The sequence below is a fragment of the Microcaecilia unicolor genome, chromosome 5 (genome assembly GCF_901765095.1).
Source record: "Microcaecilia unicolor chromosome 5, aMicUni1.1, whole genome shotgun sequence".
Lineage (NCBI taxonomy): Eukaryota > Metazoa > Chordata > Amphibia > Gymnophiona > Siphonopidae > Microcaecilia > Microcaecilia unicolor.
In genome coordinates, this window is record NC_044035.1 from 155974203 (window position 1) to 156000595 (window position 26393).

The 26393-nt window shown below is 42.8% G+C and overlaps 1 protein-coding gene across 3 annotated transcripts in view; it reads left to right on the forward strand.

Moving 5' to 3' along the window:
* The window catches only part of LOC115470367 (serine/threonine-protein phosphatase 2B catalytic subunit beta isoform), a 129480-nt gene that overhangs the window by 78742 nt on the left and 24345 nt on the right, over nt 1-26393 (forward strand). For 2 of the 3 annotated variants that reach the window (XM_030203470.1, XM_030203471.1), the window contains exons 10-11: nt 17463-17547; nt 22108-22205. In XM_030203470.1, coding sequence (XP_030059330.1) covers nt 17463-17547; nt 22108-22205 — 183 coding nt within the window. Of the gene's footprint in view, nt 1-17462; nt 17548-22107; nt 22388-26393 lie in introns of those variants that run through there. The other variant, XM_030203472.1, reaches the window with a different exon arrangement.

Below are 26393 nucleotides of genomic sequence, written 5' to 3' on the forward strand. Positions count from 1 at the left end.
AGTGTTGGAGCGTGCTTTGCCCAGCACACAGTGTGTGCATACTAGTTCAATTGGATCTGGAGCTATGCAGTCCCATGTTCTGAAAGCAGGTAGCTTGCTATCTTTATTTATTTACAGTAACTTGATATACTGCCTTAACTAGCAAGTAGACCTAGGCAGTTTATTTTTATTTAATTTAGAATTGTAAACATAGAGACAAGAAAGGAACTACAATATTCTGATAGGAAAGTAGTTATCACACACACAGCATAAGAACATAGCATAGGGGGATAAGGTAAAGAAAGGGTAGGTAAATAGGAGGGAGGGGCAGGGTAAGTTTGAACCAGCAGCAAATAATCCACAGGCGACTAATTTGTAAGCTCAAACGCTTGACAGAATAGCCAGGCCTTTAGTGCAGACTTGAACTTTTTAAAGGACATTTCTGTGTGAATGTCCTGAGAGAGAGAATTCCAATAGGCAGGGGCTGTGAAGAAGGCGGCAGAATAGTGGATTCTAAACTAGCTTGTTTGGGATTTGGCAAAACTAAACGATAATCATTGAATGACAGTAAGAGATAAGCTGGTGAATATAGGGTGGTAAGATTGGCCAGGTAATCAGGAAATCCCAATTGAAAAGCTTTAAAGGGGTGAGAAGTTTCTGAATAGTGCATTGCTCTATAGGAAGCCAGTGATATTACTGAAGTAAAGGTGAAACCTGGTTTGATCTTTTAGCATAGCAAAGAAGTGTAATTGCGGTATTTTGCAATGTTTGGAGATGCTTTAGAGAATAACGAGGAATCCTAAGTATTTTATATTACAGTTATCAATTTTTGACATCAGCAAAGAGGATAAGTGAATGAAATGTGTCACGATCAAAATAGCTTCTAACCAATCAAAGTTGTTGGAGAATAAAGAAACATGACTTGCATAATTGGGAAATCTGTGTAGAGAATGTGAGCCGGGAGTCTAACATAATGCCCAAGTATCTAAAGAAATCTACTGAAGTGATACTGCTCCACACTGTCAGTATGCACAGTCCGGCTGATCAGGAACTCCGTGGATATTGGGTTGCACCTGAAGGAGTGATTTTCAAAGTCCTCTAGTTTTGCTGCAAGATCTTGGGTCTCATTCTTCATATTACAAAATTGCTTTTTTAATAACATGAGAGCTTCCACATTCTCTTCAATGAGTAGGTTGGCTTTTTCCACATGATGCCCCAGATCGACTATTTCTCCTTTAAGTTCTGCTCCGAGTGTAAGAAGTTCGGAATGGACCACTTTGAGGTCATCCTTTATTTCTCACAGCCAGTCACACATCTCTTTAGCAGGATCCTACACTTGCCCGTCAGAACTTCCCAAGGCTGCCACAGGCGACACCACTGCGTCATCCCCCTAGATTGCAGCTGCCATGGTCAGGTTCTCCATGTGTTTAGCTTGTGTCACTCTTGCATACGTCTCTAGCGCGGCTTAGTAAGCAGGGCCCTTAAAAAATTATTGGATTGAATAAATTGATAACATTAAAAATTTAGAAATGAGGTTTTTTTTAATGTTTAAAGTAGTGTCACATGTTCATTTTTTTTGTACTTTGGTTGCCACATTGGTACTACTCCCATTACTGTAGAGTAGCTTTCTTTCCCCTTATATAGTTTGAATGGAGCAAGTGTTAAAAGCAATTAATGTATCTGGGACTAAAAAAGATTTGGACAAATTCCTGGAGGAAAAGTCCATAAGCCGTTATTGAGGTAGACTTGAGAATGGCTACTGCTTATCCCTGAGGTTAAGTAGCATGGAATCTTGCTACTTTTTGGGACTCTACCAGGTACCTGGATTGGCCACTGTTGAAAATAAGATACTGGGCTCCATGGGCCCTTGGGCTTTGTTTGTGCTTTTCGTGCCGCACCTCCAGAGTCTTTAATCACGGTCAGCACTACTTCCACAATACAATCCTCTCAACCGATATCTTAAGAGCTGGACAGCGGATAAAACTTATTTAGACTGAAACAAAGAAAAAAGGACCAGAGAAGCACTTCTCGGGGTTAACACTGGTTTATTTAATTATCCAGAGATTAGGATAAAAAAATTAAGAAAAATAGAGGCAGATGCAGCAACCAAACATAAAAAAATCTAAATCGTTAAAGTCCCTAACGATTTTAAAATAACGAAAAATGCACCAAAAAAAAAAAGTCACACATGCTGAGATCGGTAGTGAAACGTACAATGTATCAAAGAATCACAATACACATCGTTAATCGGCCCCCAAATCATGCGCAGAGCAGCCAAGCGTTATGTTAGCTGCTCTGCGCATGCCACAAACAGTCAAAACACAGTCAAATCGCAAGCACATGGCTCCCAAAAAAAAACAAAAAAAAAAAAAAAGGGTCGGGAGGGGGCAAGGGCCCTCATCAGGAGCGTCCTTTACAGACGGCCTTGCCCCCCCCCCCCCCCGCTGCTCCCCACTTTCCGCCGCTCCCCCCACCCCGAAAAAGCAAAATTCTGGCAGCCCCTGCCCCCTCCCCACTTTCCGCCGCTCCCCCCACCCCGAAAAAGCAAACTTCTAGAAGCCCCTGCCCCCCTCCCTTCCTCACTACTCTCTCACCTCAGCTCCGCCTCCCGACATCCTCCGTCCGTGCCCCGCCCCCTTTTGGGGTCGTCGCCGCCATTCCCCTCCTCCATCGGGCCCCCCTTCCTCTTACCGGGCCCGTGCAGCGCCTCTCTCCTCTGTCCGAAGGCGCTGCACGGGCAAGAAGAAAGCTGAATCAGCTGATGCCTGCCTTCGCCTAGCTTCGATAGAGCGTCTTTCTCCTCCTGGGCCCGCCCCTGTCTGACGTCAGTAACCTACGTAGGTTACTGACGTCAGACAGGGGCGGGCGCAGCAGAAGAAAGACGCGCCATCGCGAAGGCAGGCATCAGCTGATTCAGCTTTCTTCTTGCCCGTGCAGCGCCTTCGGACAGAGGAGAGAGGCGCTGCACGGGCCCGGTAAGAGGAAGGGGGCCCGATGGAGGAGGGGAATGGCGGCGACGACCCCAAAAGGGGGCGGGGCACGGACGGAGGATGTCGGGAGGCGGAGCTGAGGTGAGAGAGTAGTGAGGAAGGGAGGGGGGCAGGGGCTTCTAGAAGTTTGCTTTTTCGGGGTGGGGGGAGCGGCGGAAAGTGGGGAGCAGCGGGGGGGGGGGGGGCAAGGCCGTCCGTACAGGACGCTCCTGATGAGCGCCCTTGCCCCCTCCCGATCCTATTTTTATTTTTTTATGTGTTTTCTGAGGTCCTTTGGACCAATCACAGCGCTTTTAGCTCTGCTAATGCGCTGGGATTGGCTCAAAGTTTGTTTATTTTTTCACTTAACACTTTTTCCTGCCACGGAGCTGTCCTAACGAGAGGTCCAGACCTCTCGTTAGTTTTCCTGCCTTTTTCCTGCGTAAAGGCAATCGGAAAAGGTTAGTGCATGTCGTTTCAATGGGGTTTTCACACTAATTGCTCATCTCCATTCCGTTTTCGTTAGCTGCTACTGTCGTCGGAAAATAGGCTTAAGTGCATGGAAAGGATAGGAAATTCTTCCCTGAGGGCTCATTTAACGATGAAAAACGTTTAGTGCATCTACCTCATAGTCATAGAAATAGTCTAGAATATGACAGAAATGAGAACATATATAGAAATGGAAAGTGGAAGCAGGACATTCTTTCAAACTCCCTGGCTTGGGAGCCAAAAGAGATGTACACTGCCCAACCTCCTATCTGGCAGAGAAATATTATATAGGGTTTCTTTTCCCTTACAAGACAAAAAGGGAGCACAAGGGGGAGGGGTTGTCACACCCCCTTAGTTAGCACCTTACAGTCAGTCAGGATCTCTAGTATCAATAAAATACACAGCATCTGTTTATATTTCCTTTTGAAGATGCATTTGGTCTGTTGTCCAAATGTTTTGGACCTCTTCTATTCATCTATACATACATTTCTCAAACCTTTAATTAGTATTTCCCGTATTCTAAAAGAGGAGACAAAAGTTAACTACTGCTTCCAGTTGCTATAGAGGTGTTAGGTTTCTCTTGTCAATAGAACTATTGCTTTTGACTCCAGGTATCAGGGAGATAGTGTTTGAATTGTTCTAGGCAGAGAAGGAAATAAGGTGTTACCTGGTTTATGGCTGTAAAAAAAAGGGTAATTCTCTCCTGGATAGTAGCCTTACATCCAAGGGCATGGGAAAGAATTCTGTCTCCTGGCCATATTCAAAGGGAGAGATTCTCCCCCTTCTGCAATAATATTTTCTTATCCTGTCCTGACTACAGGATTTCTATCTCTCTCTCCTCTGTCAGCCCTGCCCCCTACACCTGGAACTTCCTTTGATCTGCATCCTAAAAGTCTCTCAAAAGCTAATAAACACACTCATGTGAACAGCAAATGGATTGTCATTCACTTGCTTGGTCAGAGGAAGATGGGGGGCAGAGGTGGGGGTACTTGCTCCACCTGGCCTGCTTAATATCATTGTAATTTACAGAGAAAAGAGAAATTTCCACTTCTCATCGTCTGTACATTAATTCTTAGATATTAGATACTTAGCAGCACTGAAACTGCTTGGTTCAGACCTTCATAAGTACAAAGTACACCTCCACCAACAGGCTGACCTGTATGGCAACTCTTATGTGCTTATGTTATAATTTTTAGACGCTAATCTCATCCAACCAGTAGATCCTGGATGTTGTGAAGCTGGATGCCAAGCTGGAATTTTCCCACCCTCTTGCAAATTCTTTTTATAATTTCCCCTTTTTGTGCTCCTTCCAAGACCACAGCGCTTGGAGTATTTTTTGTTGCTTAATTGGTGATGAAATACCACCCAAGTTCCAGGTCACTACTGTGAAAGGCATTACGTGACAACACCGTACAAGTGGTACTGTAACTTTGTACTTTGTAATAGTCTCTATCATTTTGCCTGGCACCAACGTCAGGTTCACTGGTCTGTAATTTCCTGGATCACTTCTGGAACCCTTTTTAAAAGTTGGCATTACATTGGCTACCCTCCAATATTCCGGTACCATGCTTGATTTTAAAGTTATATTACATATTACTAACATTTGTTCTGCAAGTTCATTTTTCAGTTCTTTTTTGTTTCCGTTTTATAACTTTATTGAAGAAATTCAATCAACAATCAACATCATAATTCAACATGCCAACCATTCCCCAAACCCAACACTCCCATCCCCTTTCCCTCTCGATGTGAGCCCCACAATGTAGGATAGTTCCCCCTTCCCTCCTCAACACATACTAAATATTAGAGTCTTAGCCTTCAGTAGGGGCTTCCGCTTTCCCTTCAGGAGATCTTCTCAAACGCCATGTCCTATATTTATCACAAATGTTATGAAAGGAGTTCAGTTGTTCATTCTTGATGGCCGTCAATTCCGTCATAAGGTGTAGATACTCCAATTTCTTAAGGTAAATAGAGGTGGATGGAAGCGCTGTTTTTTTCCACGCAGTGGCCAGAGCCAGTCGGGCTGCTATAAATAACTGAATAGCCCAACTGTGATGATTGATTTTTATACCAAAGGGTCTATGGTGCAGTAAGCAATGTTCGGCCTGCATAGGATGTGGCACCCCCAGTACCTGCTGTGCCATGGAGACAACGTCCTGCCAATATTTCTGCACCGCAGGACACGACCACCATATGTGATACATATCTCCTAGGTTCCCACACCGTCTCCAGCATAAGCCTGTACCTACATGATGCATATGAAACAATCGTTGTGGAGTATAATACCATCTATACAACATTTTATGTCCATTTTCCATTAAGGTACTACTAATAGATGACTTAAGCAAAAATTTAAAGCTTAGCTCCTACTTTTTACACTGAATTACCTTCCCCAAATTTATTTCCCATCGCTGCATATATGAAGTTATAGGTGTGGAGAACAAGAGCAGTGCTTGATATATTCCTGACACACATCCCCCCCCCCCCCCCCCCAGTTGCTCTTTCTAAAAGTGTCTCGGGTAAGTTAAGTGCCTCTTTAGATTTACGTAATATATAATCACTTATTTGTCTATAATGAAAATTATGGTGTGGTGGAATGTCATATTCTTATTTTAGTTCAGCATAAGTATGGAGCATACCTTCCTCCCAGATTTGTCCCAAGGTGGCTAAGCCTTGTGAGTCCCACTTCTTGTAAATGTTTTCCTCCCGTCCCACTTGAAAGCCCGGGGCATACCTTATCATAGTGTAAAGAAAATAACATCTTGTGGGATAAAACTGTTTTCTAACCATATGTCAAAGACTTAGTGGGATTTCCACCCCCATGGGTGCTCACTTCATGTATATCAAAAGCTCAGCCTGTGGGAGCCAAGGTGTCGCTTTCAACGATGGGTTTAGCCATTTCTGTTCCATCCAGACCTATACCTTCTCTGACTTAGATACCCATTCTGCCAAAATCCGAAGTTGTGAAGCTTGACAGTACAGCACGAAATCTGGTACTGCCATACCTCCTAAGTTTCTAGGTTAGCACATTGCCCAAGCTTGGACTCTTGGTGGGTGTTTATTCTAAATATAGTGAAAACCTCTCCTTATAAGTCTTTAAAAAAAAGTTTTCGGTGTTTGGAGAGGTAGGGCCTTGAATAAGTATAACAATTTTGGTAAGATCATCATTTTAAAACCATTAATATGTCCCAGCCATGAAACATCAAAACCTTCCCATCTATCTAGTTCTTGAAATAATTCCTCTGGTTTCCCTGGAAGATTTGCTTTATAGAGGCCTCGCACTCCAGGGGTCAATTCCACCTCTAGATATCTAATGCGCTGAGTGGCCCATCTATATGGGTACTTATTTTTTAACTTGGAGACTTCCTTGTTTTCTAGGCTGATGTTTAAGGTCTCAGATTTGGACATATTTATCTTAAACCCAGAAAGTGCACCATAGTGGCGTAGCTCCACTGCCAGATGTTCCAACAACCATTCTGGTTCAGATAGGGTTAATGAGATATCATCTGCAAAGAGCTGTATTTTTATATTCATCCCCCTCCCAACATAGGCCACTAATTTTAGGGTGCTGTGGTATGGCACATGCCAAGGGTTCAATCACTGAAGCAAACTGAAATGGGGACAGAGCGCATCTCTGCCGGGTACCCCTTTTCAATCTAAATGTGGGAGTATATGTGTCATTAATTCTAAGAGTGGCCTCCAGACAATAATAGATTTGAGCTAGCCATGTCATAAATCTGCCTGAGAAGCCCAGCTGTTGCAGCAGAGTGAATAAGAAGGGCCAGTGCACCCTATCAAAGGCTTTTTCAGCATCTAGTGATAGCAACATTAGTGGTGACCAGTGCTTTGTGCCTGTTGGACAAGGTGCACTGCCCGTCTAACATTATCATAGGTTTGTCGCCTTGTTACAAATCCAGATTGATCCACATGAACTAGCCTGGGTAAGACTCTTTGGACCCTATGGGCTAATATTTTAGTGAATATTTTATAATCAATATTTAGTAATGATGTAGGCCTGTAAAATGTGCAGTATGTTGGATCTTTCCCAGGCTTAGGGAGGACTATAATAGTCGCCAATCTCCAGGAGCTTGGCAAATTTCCTTTAGCTCCTAAAAAATCCAAATCATTTATAATATTTATTTGTAAACCCATCGGGGCCCGTCCCCATTTTTTAGATCTTTAATCGCCGTTCTTTCTCTTCCAAATCTGTAGGTTGGGACATTTCCTCACTGTCTAGCTCCATAAGCTTAGGCCTACGGCGCAAGTAGTCTACCATATTTTCTGGCTCTGGGCCTGTGTCTGGTGTGTAGCGTTCTGCATAAAACTGAGTGAATGCCTCTTTAATATTGGAGGTGGCGGTGAGCCAATAACATAGTAACAGAGTAAATGACGGCAGATAAAGACCTGAACGGTCCAAAGTGGCTTGCTTTGTTCGCAGATTCAAAATGTATCTGCTGAACTTGTTTCAAATGAGCCGCCACCTCCTCTAGCTGCAGTTTGTGCAGTTCTAGTCTCAATATATGCAATTCCTCACCCCCACCCCCAAGTGGGGTCCCCCCCTTTACTTAGCTTCCAACTCTAATTTAGCCATCTCCGCTTGAATATTGTGCTCTGTGTTTTCCGCTATGCTTTCAAATAAGCTTGTAGCGCTATGCTTTTACCTCTCATTACTGCCTTATGTCCTTCTCAAAGTGTAGATGGATCCACTTCCCCAGTATCATTGAGGGTGATATATTCCAACAGATCTTTCTCTAGCTGAAGCATATTACTAGGATTATACAATATAGCATCATTTAAGCGTCTATATCTAATGCCTCCAGCTTCAGGAGTAGATCCATCTGTAGAGGGGGGAAGTGATCTGACCAAGTTTGTGATCCAATTTGCATTGATTTTACCCTCCTTTGAAGGAAAATGTCTCCAAACCAATAATCAATACGGGAGCTAGATTTGTGGACCAAGGAGTAGCACGTATATTCCCTGTCCCAGGAATAGAATACCCTCCAAATATCTAGTAAACCCCATTCTATCCAAAACTTCTTAAATTCCTGTCTTTCCTTGTTACTGTAGGGGGCATCATGTGTCAAATTATCTTTTCCCGGATCTAGAGTTAGATTAAAGTCTCCCCCCATGATAAGTGTACCTTGCATGTATCTTAAAAGTATTCTGGACACTTATTGCAGAAAAACCCCTTGATAATATTTGGAGCATATGTGTTACAGCGTGTAAGACTCAGAGCCCAGCGTTGGTAACAAAATAATGTATCTCCCCTCTTTGTCACGAAAAGCTTTTTGGATTATCCATTGTTGTTTCATGGAAAAAGCTACTAGAACCCCCTTGGTTTTCCTGTGTAGTGTATTGGAAGCAAAGTGTAATAGTTTGCTCTTATAGGGCTAGTGCTGGGCAGACTTATACGGTTTGTGCCCTGAAAATGACAGATACAAATCAAGGAAAGGTATACACAAAAAGTAGCACATATGAGTTATCTTGTTGGGCAGACTGGATGGACCGTGCAGGTCTTTTTCTGCCGTCATGTACTATATGTTACTATGTTCATGAGTGAACAATAAGTGCGTCTCTTGGACAAAAGCTACACCCGCATCAGTGTGTTCTAACTCCTTAAATAGTAGATGATCTATTTTTCTGCACAGTTTATTCATCCTGTCCCCAGCCGGATGACATCCAGAAGTCTTTGCACCATGTCTAGTAATGGCAGTGCTCTTAAAAAAACTGCAAAAAGCTGATTTATGGGGGTTAACCAAGTGTTGATGCTCCTTCACTTTCCCCTACGGCTGCACTTCTACCTCCCAGACTTCAGTTACTGGGTGCATAGCAATCCAGAGTTTGCTGAGCTGGAAACACCCAACTGGACAGTTTTGACCATGAATGCCAGCCTCTTTAACTGATGTGCTTACTGATAAGGTCAGTTGATGCAGGGGAAATGGATCCCAAAAGGAGCTTCCTGGTTAATCAATCATCTAGACCTAAGAGCAGTATGGAAGGTGCTGTACACCTTCACCACTCGCCTACAAGGCAAAGCGTTAATGCTTTTTGACAGTGCAATGGTGTACAAAAAGAAAAACAGTGACCCAGGAGGCTCTTCTTCTTTGGGCTGAGCTGCACTTGGAAGCTCTTTCAGCATATTCTGGGAGTACAGAACACCCAAGCAGATGACCTCAGCACTCCCTTGATCTGAGGTAGTGAGAGTTAACAACACCCTTCAATCTTATCAAGACTGGGGTCTTCCATTCCTGTTTTAGGGACTGTTTGGCAGGGCCGGCGTTGGGGGGGGGGGGGGAGGTGCAAACAGGGCAGCTGTTCTGGGCCCTACAGCTCCAGGGGGCACTGCAGTCTAGACATTTCTTCCCCTTTTCCCCACCACAGTCCGTCTCATCATCCCTTCCCCTCACCTTCCTGATCTTCTTTAAAAAATCAAGTTCCTTTCTTGGAGGGGCAGGGGTGCAGCAGCCATTCTCACAAGCTGTCTGTGGCTACCCCAAAGCTTTTCTTCTACTGCGATTCACTCCCTCTGACCCAACTTCCTGTTTCTGCCTGGGCAGATCGCAGCAGAAGGAAGGCTTCAGGGCAGCTGCAGGCAGCTTGTGAGGATGGCTGCTGTGTCGGGGCCCCTCTGAGAAGGGAAATACATTTTGACTAGGAAGGTGAGTGGAAGGGAGGGAGACAGACCATGGTGGGAAGAAGAGTAAGAGATTCCAGAACTGCATCTTTGTAATGGCGGTGGGGAGATCAGAGGGGAGGGGCAGGAAGGGGGAAGGGATCAGGTGCCTCCTCCTTAATTTCTACCTTGGGCCCCAGCATATCTACAACCGGCCCTGCTGTTTGGAAAGGAGTTTATTTGTGATACATCCAGATATGGTTCAGTTCCTCAGAGGAGTGAATCGTCTTTTCCCTCCAGTGCAGGCCACTTGTCAAGAGTAGAGCCTAACTTTAGTACTAAAGGCATTGGAGCAGCCATCATTTGAGCCAATGAAGAGAATTACACTTAAAGATTCAATGCTGAAGATGGCCTTCTTTTTAGCTTTAGCTTCTGCTTGAAGGGTTTGTGAACTACACACCCTTTCTTAAAGAGATCCCTTCTTGTGTTTTATGGAGGCCGGAGCTTGCCAGAACGGTTGCATCCTTTCTTTGTAGTGCCTCCTTCTCATGTGAATTAGTTTCTCGTTCGTCCTTCCTTTTGAAGAGATAAGTGTGGAGAAGAGATTAGGAATTTCCATTTATTGGACCTTTGTCAAGTGTTCATGAGACGCTTGGAAATTACTAATGATTCAGAAATTTGGCATATTATATTTGTCCTTTTTTGAAGAAGCAAAGAAGCACAAGCAGCTTCTAAGCTGACCATTGCACATTAGCTCAAGGAAGCTATTTCTCAGCTTATACTTTAGGGGGCAAGCAGCCCCCAAAGGGTTTGAGAGCTCATTCCACAAGAAGTGAGGTGACTTCATGGGTAGGGTTGGGTGCAATAGCACCCATTGACATTTTCAGAATGGCAACGTGGTCCTCTGTATTCATTCATGAAGCACTATAGACTGAATGTGACAGTGACATCGTAAGTTGTGTTTGGAATGCAGATTCTTAGGGTAGAGGTTGCAGAAACCCACTCACGTTAAAGATTGCTTTGCTGCTTTCATTAGGTTCTGGGCTTGTCTGGTGATGATGCTAAAGAAGGAGAAATTGCTCTCACCAGATCTGTCCAGGTTCTCCCTCTGTTCTCAGTCTGCTTTGTTCTCTTAGCTGTTTCTTGTTGTTTTTGTTCGTAATAACTAGTACGCTGAAGAGAAAAAACAGAGATAAGAAATAAAGGTTGGGACAGTAAATCAGACTAGAGATCAATCTACAAGGTCAAGAAAGGCACTACCATAGTTTTATTGTTGACATACTGGAAAGCTTCAGCTTAATGGTACCCATATAGGACAGAGCTCACAGCTCTGTATTCTGTCTTCATATACTGGTTGATGGACCTAACCTCAGGTTCTAGACTGGTCTGTAAACCAAATGTATATTCACTGCTATTTCCAGTATCCATGACGAAATGTAAGCCACATTGAGCCTGCAAAGAGGTGGAATAATGTGGGATACAAATGCCTTAAAATAAATAAATAAATAAATAAGATTAGCAGGTAAGACCTAATTTCTCCATCTCTGGCATAATGTATGGATATAAGAGGGTAAGAGATGATTCCAGGTTTATATGCACACAAGGCTCTGGTTGACTTCGCAGTGTGGTTGAGCATGTGAAAGTATCAAGGATTCAGAGCTCTTGCTAACGCTAATATCAGTTGTGATTTTCTTTAATGAAATAAAAAACAAAATCATCATGGCTATTGAATTTAAATGAAACATGGCAGGGTATGTGTCACAGAGGTGAAAAGAAAAGCAGAAAGCTGTACGTATCATCACTACCACTGCCCCCCCAGTGCATTAGTTTATATGGCTGTTATGGGACACAGCATGGCCATGGAAGTGAACAGTGTTACACAGTGTGTGGGGAGGTGCCCTGTTGCTATCTGTGTACATTTCCTGTTCTTTCATGGCAAGCATTGGTCGTCATGATGTGTAACTAATAGGTTACCCAAATCTGTATTTGGGTATAGCATATAGGACATTCTACTACTACTTAACATTTCTGAAGCGCTACTAGGGTTACGCAACACTGTACAATTTAACATAAAGGACAGTCCCTGCTCAAAGAGTTTACAATCTAAAGGAAAAGTGAATAGTCAGTCCGATAGGGGCAGTCAAATTGGGGCAGTCTGGATTTCCTGAAAGGTGAGAGTTAGGTGCCGAAAGCAGCATTGAAGAGGTGGGCTTTAAGCAAAGACTTGAAGACTTGAAGATGGGCAGGGAGGGGGCTTGGCGTAAGGGCTCAGGAAGCCATCTTTCTGGTTCTTTAACCTGTCACCTTTTGCTAGCACTTTATTACATACTTCTATCCTGTGTAATTTGTAATGCTTCCTCCTCCTGCTTGTTTGCACGCAGTATCGTCTCCTCTTTCTAGTGCCCAAGGTTTCAAGCTCCTAAACTAGGTCCAGGCTTCTCCCACCACTTGTAGGCATGCCATCTACTTAGTACCAGCCCTTTGTGAGATTTTCAGAGCTCATAAAAACATTTACTAGGTCTGAGCTCCAGCTGTCTCTGTCTGAATTTAATCCTAGTCAGCACCTACTTGTTAAGCCCAGGCGGGATTTAAGCATGGCCAACATATGCATCTGCTTTGGACGCAAAAATTTGATGGGCACCAGAGTGTCTCCATCTGTTCCATGTCTCAATCCAGGGCTGCTGCCATAGGGCCTCTTTCCTTTTAATTGCCTATCCTTGAACAATAGTGGCAGCTCTGGTAAGAAAATTCAGCTCAAGGCCGTCAACCCTCAGATGCTGACAGGCCCGGCTCTGCAGCATCTCACCCCTCATGTAGGTTTCCACAGTGAAAGGAATTCTGTGTGGGAGGAAAAAGTGGTATGCCACCAGGCCTGTCAGTGCACGAGGGCTGACAGGCCCTGCCCTGAATTTTCTTACCAGAGTTGTCACTTCAGCTTGGGGATAGGTGCTTTAAAAGATAGAAGCATAGGTGAAGAAGCACATGGGGAGAGGGCAGGATCTTTACAGGGGCAGTTATGGAAGTGGGTGCAGAGGACCCCACCCCCCCCACTTGTCTATGGGCACCCACAATTGTAATCCAGCCCTAGTAAAGCCCCTGTGTCCAGCCCTCTGATGTGCAATCTCCTTCTGGTTTTTGTACTGAGCTTAGTTAACCAAACAGAGCTGCCTCTTTGCTCTTCAGTCACAAATTATTTGGACTAATGCCATTGCTCTGTGTGGCAACCTTGCATTTTCTCCATTATTCTCTTTTCCTACCTTCATTCTTTATTACCACTGCTTAGTAAAATATCTGTCTTTTTTATTGTCTTACTCACATTTTTCTGCATCATTCACTTCTTTTTCTGGGCTCTCCAATCTGAAGAACAACTCATATCTGGCGGTATAAAAGGTACAGACCACACAGAGCAACACTGTTTTGAAATATGACTTTGCAAACTAATGTAAAGCTGGCTGTTCCCGAACACCTGCACACTGAACAACATGTCTAGTAGTTTGTTTCTTCATTTTTATTTGACCTTTGTTATAATTCTTTTTTCCCAAAAACATATGAAAACATATGCTTTTTGCTTTCAACAGAAGTCATATTCCTGGACATCTCTCGTTCTGTGCATGATGAGTTTTTTTCCCCTGTTAACTTTTTCTTTGTAGATTTTCATGCCCTTGCCCCATTCTAACATTTATCCCTGGACCTTGCATGAGTTGTATTTTCACTCATCTGTCTTGTGTGCCTTAAACCATGCAGTTGTGAATTGTTTTCTGTTCAAGTTCTGCATGAATAGTGATTGACATTTTATGAGGGGGTGGGGGCATTACTTTTGACTTCCTGTTTCTGTGATAACTTTTTTTCCTGGTGTTAACATTTCCTTGGCTGCTCATGGTCCGCCCCCCCCCCCCCCCCAAAAAAAAAGGGAGGAATCCCATTGCTTTTTGCCCTAATGTGTGCTTGTGGCTAAGATGACTTTGGAATCAGGAGGCTACAGATGTTTGTCAGGGAATGTTTTCTTGAAATATGCAGCTGTTTGCACACTGGCATACCTGCTGCTGGTGAAAGGATAGGCTTCTAGTAGTGAATGTCAGCACACTGGTTAGGATGTAAAATGTTCCAGGAGGTATGCCTGCTTTTAGTATAATCTCAGAATTGTTCCCTTTATTAGAATTTGCTTCCCAACTGGTGTCCCTTTATGAATGACGTGTCTTGTTATATGGGTAAGGTAGGGTGTCCTGGAAGTTTCTTATTTTTTTTTCTTTAGTCTTCCAGCTCCATCAGAACCAACCCCTGCAAGGGCCATGAGCTTTAACTTGTAACTCCTTGGGTGTTTTCCACTATTGTTTAATCCCCTCCTCAGTTACCATTACAGTGGCTGACCTTTGCCAGAGGTCAGACTGCAGCTATCTCAGAATCCCTGTGGGTCTGTCTATTGTGCAATGTATGTGACTCTTCCCCACCTCCACCCCCACCTCCAGTGCTATGAGCTTTGCTTCTCTAGCAAACTCTGCCCTGGTTGGCTCAAAGAATAGAAGTTGGGCTTGGAAATTGAGTCCAGATTTTCTGTATCCACAGAACCACTGAGGTAGCACATATCCTGATACTTTAATGTCAAATAAGATTATGCAGATGCACAATATTTCATTATAAGGGAATCCCTGTTGTTCAATAGGAAGGGAAAGATTAGGTTAACCTCCACAAATATAAAATGAGCTATCACGATGTTAACAAGAAATAAATGTGACCTCCTCTGGGAAAAGGTGACTAAAGTTGTGGATCTAAAATTTTGACACTGGCTGATTTTTCATGTCATGGGTTCATAAGCTGTCTGAAAAAGTTACATGTTTGAACTTCTCTAACTTTATTTTTTCACATAAAAGGATGTGGTTTGGACTGTTGCATTACAAATTGTTTGCTCTAACAGAATTCATAAGTACATAAGTACATAAGTAGTGCCATACTGGGAAAGACCAAAGGTCCATCTAGCCCAGCATCCTGTCACCGACAGTGGCCAATCCAGGTCAAGGGCACCTGGCACGCTCCCCAAACGTAAAAACATTCCAGACAAGTTATACCTAAAATGCGGAATTTTTCCAAGTCCATTTAATAGCGGTCTATGGACTTGTCCTTTAGGAATCTATCTAACCCCTTTTTAAACTCCGTCAAGCTAACCGCCCGTACCATGTTCTCCGGCAACGAATTCCAGAGTCTAATTACACGTTGGGTGAAGAAAAATTTTCTCCGATTCGTTTTAAATTTACCACACTGTAGCTTCAACTCATGCCCTCTAGTCCTAGTATTTTTGGATAGCATGAACAGTCGCTTCACATCCACCCGATCCATTCCACTCATTATTTTATACACTTCTATCATATCTCCCCTCAGCCGTCTCTTCTCCAAGCTGAAAAGCCCTAGCCTTCTCAGCCTCTCTTCATAGGAAAGTCGTCCCATCCCCACTATCATTTTCATCGCCCTTCGCTGTAACCTTTTCCAATTCTACTATATCTTTTTTGAGATACGGAGACCAGTACTGAACACAATACTCCAGGTGCGGTCGCACCATGGAGCGATACAACGGCATTATAACATCCGCACACCTGGACTCCATACCCTTCCTAATAACACCCAACATTCTATTCGCTTTCCTAGCCGCAGCAGCACACTGAGCAGAAGGTTTCAGCGTATCATCAACGACCGACACCCAGATCCCTTTCTTGATCCGTAACTCCTAACGTGGAACCTTGCAAGACGTAGCTATAATTCGGGGTTCCTCTTACCCACATGCATCACTTTGCACTTGTCAACATTGAACTTCATCTGCCACTTGCACGCCCATTCTCCCAGTCTCGCAAGGTCCTCCTGTAATCGTTCACATTCCTCCTGCGACTTGACGACCCTGAATAATTTTGTGTCATCGGCGAATTTAATTACCTCGCTAGTTACTCCCATCTCTAGGTCATTTATAAATACATTAAAAAGCAACGGACCCAGCACAGACCCCTGCGGGACCCCACTAACTACCCTCCTCCACTGAGAATACTGGCCACGCAATCCTACTTTTTTGTTTCTGGTGACTTTAGTCACCTTTCCCCAGAGATGGTCACAAAAAAAGAAACAGCTGGCATCTTCCATATGCTAATTCCTGCCTGTGACTGGCTGAAGGTTTCTGTGGATTAGTTTCACCTCAGAATGCAGAAATCTCTCTTGGACCCCCACAATGTATAAATGCTTCTGTCCAGATTTAATTGTAAAGATCAGTTTTCTAAATATTTGGCACAGTGGAGCTGAGGAAAAAATATCCCCTTCTTCCCTCAGCTTCACCTCAGTAGTAGAGTACAAGAGATTGATTCTTTCATACATGTGCAAGAGCAGGAATTACCATTTCATTCCCACACTTATGCACAAACTTCAGTGTATTGCTTTCAGCTCCTTCCCAAACTGATGCAACCCTTCTAGCAAGGATGTCTGGGGTAAGTGCTTCCAGGCCATATGATAGTAGAAACCCATCTGTTTTTCATTGCCCTGTGTGGAAACAGCACCACGTGGAACTTTTGCCAGGTGGGTTCTGATAGCCACCCTACTCTGCTTGTCTGGTTGGCGTGCCATGTATGTTCTGCTTGCTTTACTGAGAAGTGTGTAGCAGACAGAGAGAAATTGGCAAACCAATAACAGAAAGAAGAGCTAAGGAGGCAAAGTGGGTTCCTGTGAGCCCTTGCAGGGTTTTACTCTATGCAACTTTACAAATAGCATAAAATACAAGGGGATGGTCTCGGTAGCTCTCAACCCCCATTTCAAGGTCAGTGTCATTTGTGTTTGCAACCGAGGGAAATGAGCTTTTGGTTCACATTCAGTAGCAATCCTTCCTAACGTTTCCATTTTTGAGGAAAATGCTTTCTAGAATTGTAATTTGAACTTCTTGTTTTGGCTACAAATGGTCAGAATACTATGATAAAAATTACTTGGGATCCTTATTGAACAATCAAGTAGTTTGAGACCAAGTGGAGTGAATGTTGAAAAAAGAGACTGCAGGTAGAAACAGAATATTGTGCAGTGAGACAGCAGAAGACCTTGCAAAGCCCCCAACATGCTCACTGTTTAGGGCAGGGGTACAAACTCTGATCCCTGAGCTCTATAGATGGGTCGTGTTTTCAGGATATCTGCAATGATGATACATGAGATAAATTTCTTTCATTTGAGATGATGAGCATGCACGTGCATCATCATTAGAGGTGTACAGAAAACGCAACCGGTTCATAGTCACTTGACAACCATAGTTTGACACCCCTAGTTGAAGGGTGTTTAGGATCCGCAACCAGTTGAGTGTTATTTTTGATGAGATTTGAGTAATGCAGGTGGTTATCTTGCTCTGAACTGTACAGCATGTTCTCCTGTTCTATAGCTTGAGATTCTCTTTCTTCCATTGAAAGTAGGAACAGCGGCAGCCAGAAAAGAAATTATCAGGAACAAGATACGTGCAATTGGCAAGATGGCCCGGGTCTTCTCTGTGCTCAGGTAAATATACATAGAGCTTTCTAAACACCATGCAGAGTTCTCTGTCAGGGAATATTTACACCATGGGCTTCATTTACTAGGCTGAGCTAAGGTTTTACAGTTACCACATGGCAACTGCCAAAATTAACGAGCGATAGCTGCAAAACCTCTGTGTTAATTGTTTGAGGGCATTCCCAACATTTTGCTGTGCAGTTAACACAGAGAAAATTGGTTACTGCATGACAGTTAAAATAATGCAATTAGCTACAATTCTTGAAGTGGAGATAACTGTTAACGTGCAGTAACAACCTCTGTTATAAGGCACAGTACTACACGCCCCCTTCTGCATTAGCTGTTCAACACAGAAATTTCCTGTACTGTTTTAAGATGTTACATTAGCTGTTAGCATGTGGTAATTCCCACAATAAACTAGTGCAGCCTAGTAAATTGGCCTCCATATATTTTGTTAAAGATAAGGAATTTTGTGCAGCAATTAATCAAAATTCTGTTGCAATTTAAAATGGCAGAGAATGACCAAATAGACATTTTAAACACTTTTGTGTATCTTTGTCTTTTCCCCATCTCATTACTGCTTCCTTTTAATGTTACTCTTTTTAGGTTTTTCCTTTCTTTTGAAAATATTTTTTCTCATTTATTTCCATCATCTTCCCCCTCCGCCACATCTTTCTCTTATATTCTCTCCTTCCTTACCACATCTATCTTCCATATCTGTTTATTCACAAGTATTTTCTCATCATTTCAATCTTTAATCCTAATTCACCTGTGAGTGATATTTTGGTAGCCGTACAGTTGTAGCCAGGTGTATGACCTTGACTGCGGGATTTCACTTCTGTTAAACATTTCTTACTCTAATTAAGGAGAAAAGAGAGTGGGTGTAAATTATTGAAAATAATTCAAATGGCTGACTCCTAATGAATTATATTTAGAGTCTCTATTCTGAGCTATTTATTTATTTTTGTTACATTTGTACCCCGCACTTTCCCACTCATGGCAGGCTCAATGCGGCTTAATAAATTAATTCTGAACTGTTTATAAATAAATTATAAATTTAACCGATCAATATTCAAAATGATTAGAGTAGGCAGGAGAGGCTTCTGCCCGCTTAAATCGTTGTCTGTGGCTAACCGCCAATGTTCACAGCACTTAACTGGTTAACACCACTGAATATTCAATTAGTGCCTGCACCAGAACTGGCCATCTTGTGGACGTTCCAGGGGTGGAGTTGGCACTTATACAGTTAAATGCTAACATTAAGCCCTTAAATTGGGCTGCATAAATAAGTTCTTTCTTTAAGCAGTTCAATTTATGTGGTCAAGGGCTGAATATTGCACTTAACTACATAAGCTTTAGCGGCCAACCTAAAACCGGATATTCAGTGCTGGTGCCTGGACATGGCCTGGCATTGAATATCCAGGAATATAGACAGTGGCTGACATAAAAACACTGGTTTGCTGAATATCGGCTGGTAAGTGTTTATTTTCTAGCTAAGTAGTAGATACCTGAGGGTACAAAAATCAATGTTTATTGGAATATTCTTTGTGCAGGTACTATCAATGAGTATCTTTTCTAGCTGAATCAAATAAATGCATTTCCACCAGTACAAAACATAATAAGAACAATTCTGTAACTGGATGTATGCTGTTACGTGTGCTTAAGTGCTACAGCATGTAACTGGAGGGAGTAGAGCTTGGGCATGTCTCCCAGGGTTGCCGAGAAGGAGGAGCAGGGGGGCAAGATTCCCCCGGGCCGGGGCCAAGGGAGGCCCAGCCATAAGTGTTGCTATAGGGTGGCACAAATGGCCTTGCCACCCTAGGTTTACCCGCAAACCAGCATTAAATTGTTCCCTGCCCGGTTCAGTATCTCTCTTGTCTTTCCCTCCTCCTCTCGGCAGTGTTCCTGCAGGCTACTGGCAGCATCAAGAAAGAAAATAGCCTGCCTTCAGGTGGCCCCCTCTGCTTTGTCCCTCTTCCTCCGACACAACATCCTGTGTCTGCACAGGCAGGACATGGCAGAGGAAACACTTTGGAGGCCAGCCAGAGGTAAGTTGCTTCTTCTTTGATGCTGCTGGCAGCTCGCTGGAACACTGCAGAGGGGAAGAGGGAAAGACAAGAGAGATATTGAACAGGGTGAGGGAGCGGCGCCGGTAGCAGGCAGGTGGGGATGCTATGGCAGCGGCAGTGGGTAGCCGGGGGGGGGGGGGGGGGGCAATGCATTGTTTGCCCCGGGCCTGGCTTTGTCTTTCGGCAGCTCTGGTATCTCCTACTTAAGCACACACACTATAGAATACTATAAGTTGCATGCACTGCATGGTGCACTTAAGCACACCAACTTTTCAACAGCCAACATTCCTAAATTTATTACCAAAATCCATAAAAATAACCCACGACACAGCGAACTTCCGTAAACTATTGAAAACCTATCTATTTAAGAAAGCATACAATAACAACTCGTCCTAAATGCCAACTAACAAAACGTACCTATACAAAGTGTATTCTTTGATTTAATTGTTTATGCTAAATTATCCGGATCTATAGTTTAATATTCCTAATTGTTCAAGTTTAATTTGTTATAAATGAAGCTTATCCTAATACCTTTCAGTTCTTATAAGACGAACTTTCCTCCTATAACCTAGTCCACTCTGTCTCCTCTTCCTCAATTATGTATTTCTCCTCTCTGGAAATGGTAATCACCACTTACGGAACTATGTAAGCCACATTGAGCCTGCAAACAGGTGGGAAAATGTGGGATACGAATGTTATAAATAAATGTAAGCGTTTCAATACTGATTCAAGCTAGTATTTTATAACAGAATCTTGGTGCCAAGTTGCTGTTATAGAATTGACGCTCAGCAAACAACATCAAGGTGTCTAACTTGAAGCATCAAATTATAGAATTGCCCCCAAAATGGACATAGATGTTTCCTACGGGTGTGAAAACAAGGGCTTCAAAATATTGACATAATTGTCAGTATTATTGTTGTTATTTATGTGGTTAGTTTGGTCACTCTGCATTTTAGTTCAGAGATTTTTTTTTTCTGAACAGAGAAGTTTGTGGGCAACCTGCAGCTACCTTGGCTCTCCTCAGGGGAAAGCAGCTAGTCAGCTGATTTTCTTCTAGTCTTCTCCAAATGTAAAAAGAAAACTTTCATAGGACAGGGATAATAGAAATAAGAGGCAGCAAACAACAGTAAGAGAAGGAGGTGACAGATCAAACACCGATACACATTTGTGCATTTCAGTGATAAGACACCTACCTTTATACAAGGCAAATGCATTTCCAAGCTTCAAAGCAAGCTGCCAGCTAAAATTAAAAAGTATATATCATATGAAAGAAAGCAAGGGAGAAAGAAGGATATATATTATACAGTCTCATTCTGTCTGCTGATGACTCTGGTCTTTTGTGGTTTTCCTTATTTTTCTCCCCTCAGCAGTCTCTGCCATTCCCTCCCAGCCCTTGCTGGCCTGACCCTCAGCATCACTGATTGAAGGATTACCACACTGGCAGCAGTCACCTTCCCTCCACCACAGGCCTAAGCACACCAACTTGATGGCAAATCCCAGACCTGGCTGACTGGCTCCCTTAGTTTATTTTTATGTATACTTTCAATTGGTCAGTGACACACATTCCATAAAGCAGAAGTGTGGGTTTAAACACTTCATATTGTGTAATGAAGTGACTGCTCTTATCGTAAGTCAGGCTAAATTTAGGGCATCTGCTTCATCATATATGGTGAGCATGATTAATAAGACAGCTTCTGACACACAGTTATGGGAATTTCAGTAACTGCAGCATCATGATATTTTTTTAATGCCAACATTTATAGACTAACATGGAGGATTGATCAAACACACACTTAACAGGTGGGTACAGTGTGCACTTCTGCATTGGATGGTGATACAAAGCCATGTGATGCACAATGTGTTTATTTTGCTTTATCTGTTTTATTGCTTATTATTCCCTTCTGCAAATATTTCTCTCTCTCTGTTTTGCTCTGGTACCTACAGACTGAGGAGCATGAGTCCTGTAAAAAAAAAAAAAGCCAATCACTCTGAGCTCACCATACACGTATACAGTATAGGTGGCACAAGTGTTCAAGACATTGGCTTTTATTTAAGTATTTTCTGTTAGTCTGCTTCTCATAATAAGGTAATCTAGGAATGACATTTACACTGTACATATAAGGAGTCTACGTAAGAAACCTGTCAACAAATCCATCCCGTAGCAGAGTATAGGTAAATATTGAGGTCTGTCCACTGAAGCTAAATTATTTTCTCAGCACCAGTATTGATGAAACAGTGTAAATATTGTTAGCTTGTTTTTTGTCACTTTCCTTCCCCACCCCCCACCCCTATTTATCCCATCCAGCATAGATTGTTGTAGGTTTGAAAATGATTACCATTGCACTTTGCTTACCCTTTGTTCTTTGTTTTTCATCATTTTAAAATTTGTTTTTTGCTGTTAAGAATGAGCTTAGCTTCCCACTCTGCCTGCTTTATGACATGCTGTATCGATACGGACAGCCGACCACTGACTTTGCCCTTATTTGTGTGTTTCTCCTAGGGAAGAGAGTGAAAGCGTGTTGACGCTCAAGGGGCTGACCCCCACTGGAATGTTACCTAGCGGAGTCTTGGCTGGCGGGCGACAGACTCTGCAAAGTGGTAATGATGCTATAAAGCTCTCTGTGCCTCAGAGGGACTGGGGCACAGCATACGCTTTCCCTAATACTGCACACAATACATTCTGGGAGTTTCTCCTGCTTTTCAGATCCTGTTTAAGCAGCTGATCTGAGCATTGCTTTCTGTGTGAAACAAACAGCTTACCAGGGTAGAAAACTACAGCAGACAGGGACCCAAAGTCTTTACAGCTCCCTGAATTCAAATTGAGAGAGAGGCTGCAGTTTTCTTTTTTTACTAAGCTTGAGCTGGATACAACATTGTGCAGTTTCTTCCCTTTTGTGGCGTGGAGGAGTAGCCTAGTGGTTAGTGTAGTGGACTTTGATCCTGGGGAACTGAGTTCGATTCCCACTGCAGCTCCTTGTGACTCTGAGCAAGTCACTTAATCCTCCATTGCCCCTGGTACAAAAATAAGTACTTGAATATATGTTAACCGCTTTGGATGTAGTTGCAAAAACCTCAGAAAGGCGGTATATCAAGTCCCCTTTCCCCCTTTTAAAATTGTTCTTTAATGCTGGTCATGGATTTCGTATGATATGAAGAACAATGTGTAGCACAATTCTAATTCTGCCATTAGTGATCTGTCTGCCCTCAGAGAAGTCACTTTCTGTGCACCTCCCTCAGTCTATTGGGCAATAACATAGTTCTTCGCAGATACTGGGTATCTTCCCAGAAGAATGCCAAGCACACTGTGAGGGGAGGGGGGGAGAGCCAGTCAGTCAGTGCAGTAAGCTACCACCCATTGATTCTCCTGTGCTAATCTTACACTCGATGCAGGAGGAAAGATTAGTTGAAAATGAATGTAAAACCATTGCAATAAATAGAGGGCAGTGGACATGTAAACTGCATGCAAACAGCTGAATATGAAATTGTTCCCAATTGCAAAAATAGTGCTAAAATCATTTTGCAGTACTGAATCTTTATGCCATCTTAAGGCTGTTGTAAAGATGGAGAGGCAGAGAATTCCCCATCGCCCTACCCCCAGAGCTCAAAAACATCCCTGGTGACCCAAATTGCTCCCCCCAACCCCACAAATGACCCTGATGGTCCAAGTGGCTCCCCTTCCAGACCCCCCCATCCCCCTCCTTTTGCACCTTTAAATGTTGGGAGACCAGCGATGCCCAATTTCTTCTGCCTCTGTGCTGCCATCTTGACACCACATGGTACATCTTTGAGCCACTTGGGGCACTGGGGATGTTTTGGGGCTTGGAAGTGGAGATCCGGGAGTCAGGAATGTCCAGAGGAGAGGATCAGGCAATTGGTTCTGGGCTAGAGTTAACTGGAGGTCTTGTACAAGGACTCCAATTGACGCTGGTGTGGAACCATGTGCATATGCATCCAGTTTACTCTGCCCTGTTAGTGCACATTTTTAGCACCAGGCCTAATTGATTACATCATTGGGGAGTAAATGTTTTCCGTCAGACTTGCATTAGGTAGTCATGTGCTAAGTTTTCGTGCATGGTTCTAACACAAGCTTACTGCTATGTCATTGGGCACACTGGAGACTTTCTGCCATAGGCAGAAAGGGACATATTTGAAACATCTTCGAGTGCTTCTCCCCTGCTTGGCATTCTTCTGGGGTGAAGCAGAGACCACCTGGGCTAGAAATCCTGACTGCTGGAGACTGACAGCAAATCTGTTTTGTTTACACTATTGGGAAGCCTTGAGTTGACCTGGGTTTCTTCTCCCTGTCTTGACTTTGTATCTAACTCAGATACTACAAATGTGCTTACAGGTGTAGTTTTGTAGTTAACAAAGCACTACCATTGTAAAGCCCATTGGAATTCTCTAAAAAGACTTCCTATCGAACCAATTATCTTTCACTGTTTATCAAATCCTAGGTTTTGTACCCTGGTAATTACTGCCAAAGTCTGTGATGTGCTATTTGTTCTGTGTATAATTTTTCTCCGTATATTGTTCCATGTAACACCGTGATTCCTCCCTTTGCAGTTGTAGCTGCCCCCTTAGGTCTGTCTCCTTGCTTCTTTATATGTATGTCTGTAAATGCATTAATTAAATCGCTATCCTAGACTTGCTATGTCTGTGTCTTTGTTGTGGAAGCAAGTTTAACACCTCTTTTGGTGTTTCACAGAGGGGCTGCCCCACTGTCTGAGCTTTTGTGAGGTTAGCGTCACAGCACAGATATAAAGGGACAGAGTTTAAGTTTTACAAATATGTTAGAGAAAAGGTTGTTTATTAAGTGGCCTTATATTTTTGCATGAAAATAAAAACAATGGTGCTCAAAATATATCTTATCTTGATTCTTAATATTTTGCAACTACCTTATTTGGGTTCTGTGCAGATAACAAATAAATTCCCTGGACAAAGAGCAGGGAAATAACAAACTTTCTAAAGAAATGTATTCTCCAAACGTTAGACTATAACAACATAAATTCAAGATAATAGAAATAAAAATGTCTTCACTGCCTTTCTAAAAGTCCCATACTGATGACAGTAGATTTTTCCTGTAATCTGGCTCATGAATATTTTCTAAGTGTTGATTCTTCTCAGTTGATTCAGCATCACTATCCATAGAAATGGCAGTGCTTAATATCTGTGCCACTGTAAGTAGCTGGTGATACTCAGCTGTTATATAATAGTAAGTGGTTTAATTTAAAACATTTTTGCTGGCCTAAATTAAACCACTTAGCTATACAGATAGATTATTGTCCAAGCTGTGCCAGTGATATCGCAATGCTTCTGCTTTCAGAGAGAGAGAGGGATAAGGCCATGGCTTCCCAAATCAGTTCTGGTAATTCCACAGCCAGTCTTTTTTCAGAATATCCGCAAGGAATATACATGAAACAAATCTACATACAGCAGCAACCCAGTATGTATGCAAATTTATCTCATGCATATTTATTGTGGGAAGTCCTGATATAGGCACTTTTCATGGAAATTCTCTCCCAAGGAGCATTACATTGAGACAGAAATTTTGTTTCCAAAGTAAAGTACAAGAGAGAGATGCAAGCTCTATGCCAATGCAAATTACAGACACAAGGACAGAGAGGCACAGCACCTTTTATGCAAACTCTGTCCCAAAACACTGTATAAACACTCTCCTGTTCTTAGAAGTTGCATCTCTCTGTTTATACATTGAGAAAAACAGGCTGAGAACTCTAGGTTCAATGATTCCTGGGCTGGAGGACCAGTAAAGAAGAGATTTATAGGGTAGGATTGTAATGTTGTTCTTTTCCCAGTTAAGTAGTTTGCAATCTGCAAATATTTTATAGTGGTTCTTCCACTCCATTGTCTACTGTTGATAAAAAATCAAGTTTGTTAACATTCAGATGAAAGGGCAGATCATGAGCTAGAACGGGGGTTCTAAACCCAGTGCTCAGGATACACCCAGCCTTTCTGGTTTTCAGGATATCCACAATGAATATACATGAGATCAATTGGCATGCAATGGAAGCAGTACATGCAGATCAATCTCATGCATATTCATAGTGAGTATCCTGAAAATCTAACTGGCCAGGTGTGTCCTGAGGGCTGGGTTGAGAACCAATGAGCAAGAAGAAGATTCCCAGTGCTTTTTGGAGTGTAATATAGTACTGCTGCAGCTTCAGAGCAGCCATGTCAGCTTGTTCATTGCATTGTGGGAAATGAGAAGCATGTTAGCATTACAGTCTGATCTACTGTGGTGGTACAAAATGGACGCTTCCATTATTATCAGTAGTCCTGTTTAAATTTGTCCAAAATAGAGGCACGGATACACAGGCAGTGATTAGCAGAATAACCTGCCATGAGGAAACCATGAGCAGCACAAAGATATAAGACCAGTGTGTCACAAAGTAAAAAGTTTATTGGACAGGTCCAATGCAGCCATGTTTAGGCAAACACCTGCATCAAGGGTGTAATGTCTACAGTCAATGAAGGGAATGGTATGCCAGACAATAACAAATAATTAGGTCTTAGTTTCTGATGCAGATCAGTCCAAACTCGAGCAGAGTTGGGTGCAGTACAACAGGCTTTATTGTGTGCCATGCTGGTGTCTTGTAGTTTTCACTGCCCCTGGTTTCCTCACACTAGGTTATTGTGCTGATTACTCTTTAAATTTTGTGCTTATGTGGATGTGAAACACATTGCTCATCTACTTGGTCATTTTCAATCTGCCACCTTCAGTGTTCCATATGAGATTTCTCCCCCCCCCCCCCCCCCCACCCCACACAT